General features: G+C 32.3%; 1 protein-coding gene across 2 annotated transcripts; it reads right to left on the reverse strand.

Annotated features, from left to right (window-relative positions):
* Positions 1-6,257: 6,257 nt before the first annotated feature.
* Positions 6,258-10,367, reverse strand: LOC104231642 (protein GID8 homolog). Of its 2 annotated transcripts, XR_712122.2 has the most exons (7): positions 10,219-10,367; positions 9,711-9,870; positions 9,501-9,607; positions 7,351-7,482; positions 6,939-7,095; positions 6,501-6,676; positions 6,258-6,419 (listed from the first exon to the last, which is right to left on the reverse strand). XR_712122.2 is itself a non-coding variant. In XM_009784672.2 (6 exons), exons 1-6 carry the CDS (start codon positions 10,270-10,272, stop codon positions 6,555-6,557), a joined length of 732 nt encoding a protein of 243 aa, XP_009782974.1. In that variant the 5' UTR covers positions 10,273-10,367; the 3' UTR covers positions 6,258-6,554. The 2 variants fall into 2 exon arrangements, 1 of the variants encoding a protein (XP_009782974.1); XM_009784672.2 differs by having other exon boundaries at positions 6,258-6,676.
* Positions 10,368-11,153: the final 786 nt, after the last annotated feature.

An 11,153-nucleotide genomic window follows, 5' to 3' on the forward strand; every position in this document is an offset into this window, starting at 1 on the left:
AGTATTTAATTATGTGTTTACAAAATTTGATTTTTTAGCATAATTAACCCCACAAGAAAATATATTTATTTTAGGTCTGGGACTATGAACTTTGGTGTGCATCCCACTCTGAAAAAGTTAGAAAAAGGTAAAAGGGAGCAAATCCAAATGAGATACTCTCTTTTATGTGAGTACCAATAAATAAATAAATCAGACTGGAAATGGGATAAGATATAGTAGCACTATTAGAGGGTGCAAATTACATCATGTGAGAATCTAGCAACACTGTAGTTGTCGAGCCAAGCATGAATTTAATTAGTGATTATATATTATATATTATACTACGCTTTGCGATTATCAAGAAAGAACTCCTTTCTTTACTCGTACTAGGAGTAATATTTTTTTCCATTCCTTTATTTAATATTCAATGAAGATCTTTTTCTTATCTTCTTTAGGCTCGCAGGCCTATTACTTTACTTATATAAACACAAGTATGTTTTCGAGGAACAGTTCATTAACAAAGATTTCAATTTAAATAAAACTTACCTAAGAAAAGAAGGGATAATATAATCTCCAAACTGGAAGAACCACAAAACAAATGCGAAATCAGAAATCAGTCTTCAAGCAAAATTTGAAACCCATGTGACAAGTTCTAAAGTTTACACAACCTCAATTTCTTCTTGTAGATTTCCATATCTCGAATAATTCGGGGGAATTTGTCACTTTTTCACGTATTTACAAATAAATAATGATTAAGGATTCGTTTGGACATAGATTTTTAAATATTTTTTGAAAAACTTGATTTGGGGTGAAGTTTGATGTGAAATTAAAAATATGTTTGGACATGAATTTTGGGAAAGTTTTGACATGTTAAAAATTCCTTTTCTTTTATTTTTTTCAGCTAAAATATCTCAAATGATCATGATTTGGACCAAAAAGATGTCTTAAGTTATATTTGGGATTTAAAATTTTGGTTTTCGAAATTATCCAAAACCTAGATTAATTCTATAAATAAACACATATTTGGAAGGAAAAAAAAACTTCCAAAACTTATGGCCAAACGCTTACTAACCCATTTGTCTCGTAATTTTAAACCGAATATTATGATGTATGGAAGCATCTATGAAAGAAAGGAAGGTAGTGACAATTTTTAGACGTTTGTAACACGTAAAATTGCAAAACGGTTTCTCTGAAACTAAATTACATGCACAATTACCTTCTGAAACCAAACCTAAAACCAATTCATAAAAATTCAAGCTCAAATTGAGCCGCACTCTATCCACAACCCGAAAACAACAGTAGAGACTCAAGACAATCCAACTCTCCAAAATAGCCAGATTTACAACTGATCGTTCAAAAATAACTTAGTTTTAACAGTAATTGAATTTTAGCCACTTTTCATGTAAAGATAAATCTGAGTGAAAACACTGTTTAAAATCCAGAAAATACGCCAGTATATTATACTGGAGTTCCAACATAAATATGCTTGAGTTCCAGGATAAGTATGCTGGAACTCCAGCATAATATGATGGAGTTTCAGCATAAGTACACTAGAACTCCAGCATAATATACTGGAGTTCCAGCAAGTATAATTGTCCAGTATATTATACTGGAGTCAACAACGTATACCGGTCCAACATAATATGCTGGAGTTCATACACAGGTGCATCGAACTCCAGTATACTATGCTGGACCGGTCTCTGTTGCAGCAAAATAGTGGATATTTTTCATTGACTTCATAAACGCTGGCTATTTTTGGATGACCAGTCCGAAAACTGGCTATACCGTGCTATTTTTACGAAATAATCTAATCGGACCCATACACTTTTTGGGAAAATATCAGCTATATTCATTTATAAGTAGCTTATTATAAAAATTAGCCAATTTACGAAATATTATTAATATTAGTTAATTAGCTAATTGTAGCTAAAAAAAAGTCAATTTTTTGCTTTCTTTTGGGTGGGTGTTATTAGAATAGATTGGGTACATCTAAAGAAGTTTGAATCTCAATTTTGGGATGATTTGGTGGAGTTTTGAGGTGGTTTGAATTGAAAATTTAAAGTAGAAGATGAACATGACAAAATGATATGTGTATCACTTGTGTATCATATATGTATCATATTGTGTCAAATGTGTATCACATGTATTTCCATGTATCCTTGCGTGCATGCGTGATACATGTTTGATACATGTGTCGCAGAAGAATTTTTTGGACTCGATTTTAACTACGAATTGATACCAATTTAATCCAAATTACCTCCAATCTTCCTCAAATTTTGTATATTGACTCTTCGATATGTTTTCAATGAATCTCAACCATACCCATTGAAAAAAGTCCTTTTTTGCTTTAATTTTTTGAATCTATATATATATATATATATATATATATATATATATATATATATATATATATATATATTGTATTTCATCACCTTATTTGCTACCTCATCCATGAAATTTCTTTTCCGTCTTGCATCTAATATTGCTAATCACGTTTAAAAATATGGAAAGAGATCTTTGTGTGTGATTCTTGAAGAGAAAAAACCTTATTTATTTGAGTTTTCAATTTTTATATGTACTTGACTAGTTATGGTAAGTCTATAATTAATGACTAGGGGTTGGTAAGTTGAAATTTTTTTGGGATATTTCTGTAAGACTCCCTTCATTTTGGGCTGCTATTCAATGTGAAAGATTATAGGTTCTGGCCAGGAAAGGGTTCTAGCCCAATTTCCCTTCCACATTGAACCCAATTTAGTGTAAAGGAATTTTTACATTTCTATACACTATATGAAACTATATTACCTTCTCTACTAAAGTTTTACTATAATTACATTTTATATACCCAATTACCATTTATGTATATTTTAAGGGAATTAATGATAATAATTAGTGTCCTAAAATTACTCTAACATATCTTCCACTCCCCACGTTTCTCTCTCCACATCCCATTCCCCTCCCACCCCCTCCCCCACGTATCTTGCACCCACCCACGATTCCACCGTTGACAACTATTAAAAATTTTTGAAGCTTTGAATTCGAATTTGGGTTTTCAAAAAATATTATTTGTTTGAATTGGATGTTGTTGCAAAGAATTGAGAATTCTCTCTACGTCTCTATCTATCTCCCAATCCCTAATTTCAGTAATGTAAAGCAAAGGAAAAGAGAGCAACAATTCCACCATTGACAGCCATTAAAAAGCTTTGAAACTATGAATTCGAATTTAGGTTCTCAAAAATCATTATTTGTTTGTATTGGGTGTTGTTGCTGACAATTTGGAATATGGTTTGGAGTTTATATCTCAATTTTGAGGGTTTTTGGTGAAGATTAGACTTGATTTTGGCTGAGTTTTAGATTGAAACTCGAAAAAGAAGAAGAAGAAGACATGATATAGATTATATTTACGAAATTGTAGTAAAATTGTATTATGTTGTTTATATATTTTTCTTTTATTTATTTAACTATTGTATGAAAGTTGAACAATATTGTATAAAAATTATATTTAAGTTGTATGATATTGTAGTCATATATAACTGAGTAGAAATAATGTATGAAAATTGTAGATAAGTTGTATAATATATAATTAGTTGTATGAAATTTGTTTTTACTATGTATAAATCAGATACAAAATATACAAAAGACATATTGTATAAAGTTTGTATTTAAGTTGTATGTTATTGTAGTTGTATTTAACTGGGTAGAATAATGTGTGAAAATTGTAGATAAGTTGTATAATATATAATTAGTTGTATGAAATTTATTTTTACTATGTATAAATCAGATGCAAAATATACAAAAGATATATTTTATAAAATTGTATAAAAATTGTATTTGTGTAATAAGGAATAGTGTCAAGGACAGAGAAGTGGTTGAGTTTGAAGCCATTTTCATCTATTTTATTATAAAGTTGAAACTTCTTTTGTAAACTTTTAAAAGGATGTATTGGTACTGATTTTTGACTTGTTTATTTATAGAGAAAATATGAAAATGTGAACAGACTAATTTTAAGTGTGAAATTGAGGCGCTGCAATGAAGAATATGTTAATAAAATTAGGCCTTTTCGGTAATATTTCTACACATTTTAACTTCCTCTGAAATTTTATGATCATGCGAATCACATTTATCAGAACTGAGAATTATTTTAATCAATAGGGTTTTGATCAAACTGCTTAACAAACTTGTCGATTTGACCGAGAAAGCTAAATTAGAATTTTGGATATGGTTAATCTGGATACAAAGGAAGTAAAAAGTTTCGACATAATGCGATATTGAACTTTTGGCAAAGTCAAAAAGGTAATAAGGAAGATTGAAGAAGAGAACAAAGAGTAAAAATTAGAAAATTGAAATAAAAGTAACACCAAAGAGAAAGCTAAATTAGGAGTTTTGACATAGTTAATCTGTTTGACATAATGTGATATTGAACTTTTGAAAATGTCAAAAAGGAAATAATGAAGATGAAGGGAAGAGCAAAAGGCAAAAAGTAAAAAATTGAAACAAAAAGTTTACACCCAATAAAATTGGGTAAGATCCACCGAATTGTGACATATGAGTGGAAACATAAGGAAAGAGAAGAGGAGAAAAAAAAGGAGAAAAATGTGTAACTAAATCCCTTAATTGAATGCACTAATAATGGAATGAGAGTCTTTTTAAAGTAGAATGTATATATTTTATAAACAAAACTTGTGTAGGTAGAGTAATTTACAAAACATGAACATTTAGGGTAATAAAGTTTCCAATAGTGTATGGAAATGAAAAAATCACAAAAATTGCACGGGGCGCCCTATTTGGTCGCCCCTATTTAACCTATACCCATTTTTTTAAAAAAGTTTTAACCTGTACCTAGTTTTTAAACAACTTCAGCCCCTTTCTCCTCTTCTTCTTCTTCTTCTTCTTCTTCTTCTTCTTCTTCTTCTTCTTCTTCTTCTATTAACAACTGAAAGACACTATGATTAATTCTCTAATACTACCACCATTCCATATGTTTGACCAATTAGGCTCAAACTTCCCAGCTTTACTTCAAATTTATCGCCGAGAAGGATACTGCTAGCTTGAACATCTCTTCAATCAGAAAATACAGAATATAATTAGCTTGGTATAGAACTTTACAATAACTTGAACTTAATAATGGTTCTGTTATAGACAAAAATCGTGTATATCATCATTTGAGGAGAAAATCAATAATGCGAAAAAGTGAAAGAAACAAATACCTATGAACAAGAGGAGGATTACACTCATGTTGTAAACAAGCTAAACCTTCTGCAGTTCCTATTGCAATTTTTAATCTCGTTATCCAATCCAAAGACTGTCGATTTTTAAGACAAATCAGAACTTCAGCTTATATAGTGCTGAAGTTTTTACAAATGAACCGAGTAACTTCAGCATCTTTTGTTGAAATTTTTGAAAAAGCTTATCCAGGACAAAAAATTTACAAATGAACTAAATAACTTTAGCATCTTCTGCTGAAGTTTTTGAAAAAGCTTTATGACAAAACTAATGAATCCATGACAAAAAAAGCTTCAGCTATTTTAGTGCTGAAGTTTTTACAAATGAACTAAATAACTTCAGCATCTTATCCGGGACAAAAAAACTTCAGCATCTTATCCGGGACAAAAAAAAACTTCAGCACTGCCTTTGCTACTTCAGGCCCGTCTACTAGAATGCTGAAGTTTTGCGTGATTGTCTTTGCTACTTCAGCCCTGTATGCTGAAGTTATGCGAAAAAGTGGGTACGCTTGTAATTTTTTTTGCAAAGCGGGCACAAGTTAAAACGTGACCCAAAAAGCAGGTATAGATGCAAATGCTCCAAAAAAATCCCATTAGTAAAATGCTAAATTGGGCCAGGGAAAACTCGACCTTCCACATTGAAATATGTTACTCCGAAAAATGGTTCTTGTATTAATCAGTCAAATTAGTATAATAAGTAAATAATCAGAACTAAAAAGGCAAAGAGGGAAAAGAAAGATATGTAGGAGTTACAACACCTCCATTAAGCTAGATCGCATTGACAACTTGAGTGTTACATTGGGCCTATTTATCTTCAATGATTCAGGCAGCAATAGCTTCAAAATTTTAAACAACTTTTTAATTTTTTGAAAGAGAAATATTTTTTCAACCAAACTACTGAAATTTTTTTCCTTTTGGTGTTTCATTAAAAAACATTTTTTTGTTGCAAAAATATGGAACATAAAAAATTGAGATACTTTTATTTATTTATTTATTTTTGCAAAAGCTCTTCTTTGAAATTTGAAGAAAATGCAAACTGAAAAAACAGTGGTACGCAAGTGGAACTAAATATGGTACATATTACACCAAATTCACAAGTTCTGAAAAATCACACAAATTCCAGTTTCCACACCACTAATGAAAAGGACAAATGGATTAAGGTGGGAAGGTCCAACTCGGCCTGTGTATAACTGCACATCCTGCTGCCAATCTAACATATGCCTAAGCAACAATAAAAATTGAAATAAAATGAATCTATCAGCAACAAGTGGTTTAAAGCAAAAGAGTACAAGGTCTTCTTGCCTTTAGCTCTATTAAGTTAGGCAATGTGAATCATGAAGGAACTTTGATCATCTTTCAGACAGCAGGATCTTCAAGTGATGCAGTAGAAAGATTGGTTATGCGAGGATATACTGCTTTTTCATCAAGCTGGTTTTGTGCCCATATCAACATCTTCAATAGGCTTGGAAGCTTTGGATCTGTTGTTTTAATCAACATGAATCACAAAAAAAGCATTTAATGCCATGAGCATCTTTAAAATGTTAAACAAACAACAACAACAAACCCAGCTTAATCCCGTACGTGGAGTCTGGGGAGGGTAGTGTGTACGCAGCCTTACCCCTACCCTATAAAGGCAGAGGGGCTGTTTCTGAATTAAGCTATAACAATAATTAGCGCTCCCCTTACAGAACTGTGTGGAGACCTATATCAACAATGATTTTTATTGGAAATGGGACTAACCTTTTTCATGACTTTGGCTGGTGAGAATTGCTGCATTTACCTCACTTGCGGTCTTTAGACGCTGTGATACATCAAGAAGCGCTCCAACTGGGCAGTTAGAAACATCTTCAAAAGCCAGTAATGCAACAGTCTTCTCCAGTTCTTCTAAGAAGGCTTGCTGTAGAGTTATTGAAATTTAGTTAATAGAAAAACCATGGAAACACTCCCCAGTCAATAGGTTTTAATGTTCAGAAAATATGAAGTTCAGCCAGATAAGATTCGAGATGCAGATGGTATATGAAATTAAACTGTGAGTTAGATTGAAGACTTGCTTTTCTCCTTCAATAATATAGATCGAGTGAAGATGTATGTAGCCTTGGAAAAAAGAAACTTACAGAAATTACAAAAATAGTTTCTAAAGACGAATAGTTACATTTTCTTCTCCCCTTGGAGCCAGTTCCTCTTGAGCAAACTCCAGAGCTTCTTCGACCTTTCCATTCCTTATCAACTCTATCAGCCTTTGCTGTTGGAGATGGAAAAAGAGTTGTGGATTTGTATCTAATATCTGCATTCAAGAAGGGAAACGTAAGATACAATCAACTCAAACTATCTAAAAGTCAGCACTCATTGCGATGTAGCTTGTAAGTATCAAGATTTTCTAGAGTGTTAAGCTCAGAAGATGACAAGAGAAAAGATACTAGAGACAAAGGCAAGGCATACATGTCCACAGAAACACCCCTGTTGCATAGAACGATAAACCAAAGAACCCAACATAATTTGGATTCTTCTGGAACATCACGTCTATGATCTGATATCAGCTATGGGGAACAATTGATATTGGCTACATCGAAGCAACATTAGATTATCTCTTAAATTTTGAGGGGAAAAAAGAAAAAAATATGAGGGCCTGGAACCAATTGCCATGCATAATAGCACAGGTTAGAAGATTCATCCAAGTAAGAAACTAGATCACGGTCCTTTTTGGTCTCATCTAAGACAACAAATTATAAACTCGTTTCCATGTCACCAACAAACTTTTTATATATATAAATAGGGAGGGTTCAAATGATCAAAGTCAGATTAGAAAATAATTTTTGTGCAGTTTGCATCAGGATGTTCCATCCTCAATTTTGTATTCCTTCAGCTCTATCCAGAAAATATTTCTTTAATCCGGAAGAGGCACAGGCTAGAGATGAAGTAGAAAAAGCAAAAAAAGAAAAAAGTCGAGGATAGCACAATGATAGAGCAAACTTCAAACAAGCATATGTTTGCTGGAGTCAAACTAACAAGATCCAAGAGCGAGCATCAAATGTCTTAATTGCTTGAGCTTCTACCTGAGCATACTAAAGAAAGATGCAGTGCCTATGTGTTTTCTTATATTCTTAAGGGTTTAACTGCAAATTTATGAAAGTTGCATTAAAAACACAAATCTTCCAGATGAAGAATTTTCTGACACAATATCGACCTCAAGGGGAAGAACTCTCCATTCCGTGCTATCTGCTTATATTAAAGAGCTTATCTGTGGTCATTTCAAAGTTCAAACAAAGACAATTTACTGTCCCCTAAGTTATATGTTCATACAAAAGCTTGCTCGAGCAGAGTCATGATCAAAAGACTCTTAAGATCCATAACCAAGCATAAAATTCTGTGACTAATAATTGACCTTGGAGTTTATGAAGAACTTCAGACAGAATTCAAGCTCATAAGAAGGTGATAGGACAGCTTTGTTTGGAAGTCTATAACAAGGGCCAAGCTACCACAGATTAGAAGACAGGTTAAGAAAAATGATTAATAGAGTCCACTTCCTGTTTGCACTAACTGATGGCATGTACCAGCAACAAAGGTTACTAGGAGATGACCATAATGGTTGATGCATGGTGTCAGTCTAGGTGGATTCGTCAAGGTGCACGCAAGAAACAGACAAAACCCGTGTCTAGGGAAAAGGAGAGGGGAAAAAAGGCAAAGAGGAACTACGATAAGTGCTTGATCACATCCACTCCATGATTTAACTAATTGAATGTCAGGTAACACAATTAGAACAAGACTTATACCTAGTGCACCTTCATTTTCCCTCTTCTACTCATTGATGAACAAACAGTTGAGAGTAAATTGAAAACACAAATGAACATTTGTCTACAGTGGGGCATCGAGACTCATAAATTGGATGTGCCTAATTGTTCCAGTAATCCTTTTCTTTTGCTGAGTCACAGGACAAAAGTGCCCTCCGCAGCTGATGTACTTTAATAATTCCTTATCATCTTCCGTTCTATTGACTTCCCTGTTTGCTGCCATTCTCTTGGAATTTCACTCTTAACGCATACAGCTAACATATCACCCATCTATCTATCAGAGACACACAAAGCAAAATAAAAGTTTTACTATGTTTTTCATAAAGAGTGGATCAGCATATAAGAATCAAAAGGAAACACATGCAAAGAGGAAGAAACTCTAAAATTAGTCGACTAAATTGAAAATGTGTTTATAATGTGAGATGCCATGCTAGTCACATGTTCATTATAATCAACAGAACAATAAAAGTAAAGAAATGCATTAGAAGCAGAAAGTGTAAAGGAGCAGGCGTACCTCAGGATTCAAATCATTAACCTTCTCAATTGCATCCTCTACATTACCGGACTGCACAGCCTTTTTAACAGCCATCCGGTCAGTGATGGTAGCAAGATCTATATCAGCTATTAATTCATAAGGAGAAACAAATCTTAAACGCACGCAAAAAATAACTTAAATGCTGGAATAAAACATAACATGAACATCCAAAAGATGACAAAAGGATACGATCTGTCCCAGATTCCATTTTGAACTTCTCCGCAGCTTCTACATAACCTTCTGTAACTAGAAAATTCATTACCAATCTATTCATATCTTCTTTTCTAATTTTTACATCATTCAGCCTTTTCTCCCAATCTTCTCTAGTGATTACTTTTTTTGATGTGGCCTGCAGAATGAAGACAAAAAGATAAAATAAATAGATTTCCTCACCTCTAAACAGAATCAAGTTCAACATCAGCAAAATTTGATCTCAATAATGATGAGGATAATTTATTAACAAGTTAAACCATATGCAGCTTCCTACCATACCATAAGCAAATACAACTAACTAATAATAATGACAACAATAATACGCGGTTAAAACAGCAAATAACTAAAACACAATATTCAACATAGAAGAACCTTATTGCTACTCTACTTTAATAGATTCACACATTCGAATTGGGGAAAAGTAAAATAATTTCTGAAAGGGAAATTCGAAATTGGGGAAAAACATAATAGATGAAAGAATTACCATGGCTTCTTCAAAATCAGCTAATTGGCGAATGACAATCCAGAACAATGACATCACTTTTCAACACTTCACCTTCATACCTATATAAACACTCCACCTTGATATGAATTGGGGAAGAACTGAATTCGATGGTCACTCAAATTACCAGAAATGCCCTCTATTAGAATAAAAAACATGAAGAAATTACTAGGGGCAGTAATGTTTATCTTATATTGTTATTATTACTACTCCCTCCGTCTCCAATAAAAATAATTGTGTCAAATTATTTGTCATTTTAGAAGTTCAGAACAAAATTAATTATTTCATCCAAATACTAATGAAGAAAGATTAAATATTAAGACATGAATAATAGTAAAGTAATCAAAATCTCATCCTAATTTAATTTTTTTAAGGGATATGTATAAAAGAATCATAACAGATTATTTGAGACGGAGGGAATAAATAATAAATTTTGTACACTTTATCAATATGAATATTTATAAGTTGTCAAAATGTTATAGAGATAAATTGTGTAAGATATTATGGAACATTTCGAAAAAGAAAAGGAATTCAGAGTTTAAATCGCATTAGAAGTTGTACCTAAAATGGTTGTGGAAAAAGACCAGACTTTTAATCTCTTAAAGACAAATTTTCACTAATGAATTTGGAACTCATGGAAATACAAATGAAATAAACTCCGTGTAACGCTTTTTTTCTGATATATAATCGTTTTGTATTTAGAAATTTCTTACTTTTACTTTAGTTTGCTCATGTATTATTCCACATCAATTAAAGATCCCTCAAATTTACTGACTTAGATGAACGTTTGTTTACTTAGGATTTTTGTTGTCTGCAATTGAGTTATATCATGAGAATGTTTGGTATAGTTTGCCTCTTTTTTTTTTTTTTTTTTCCCTCTTCCTGTTTACCTACGAGTAACAATTAAATTTTATTTG

Source organism: Nicotiana sylvestris, chromosome 2, assembly GCF_000393655.2.
Source record: "Nicotiana sylvestris chromosome 2, ASM39365v2, whole genome shotgun sequence".
Lineage (NCBI taxonomy): Eukaryota > Viridiplantae > Streptophyta > Magnoliopsida > Solanales > Solanaceae > Nicotiana > Nicotiana sylvestris.

Excerpts from the sequence above, each read along its gene's own strand:
- LOC104231642 (XM_009784672.2), bottom strand. The coding sequence starts at position 10,272 with ATGTCATTGTTCTGGATTGTCATTCGCCAATTAGCTGATTTTGAAGAA. Across the intron at positions 9,608-9,710 it reads AATGGAATCTGGGACAGATC|CTGATATAGATCTTGCTACC; the intron begins GTATCCTTTTGT and ends ATGAATTAATAG. Across the intron at positions 7,096-7,350 it reads CTCCAAGGGGAGAAGAAAAT|CAAGCCTTCTTAGAAGAACT; the intron begins GTAACTATTCGT and ends ATAACTCTACAG.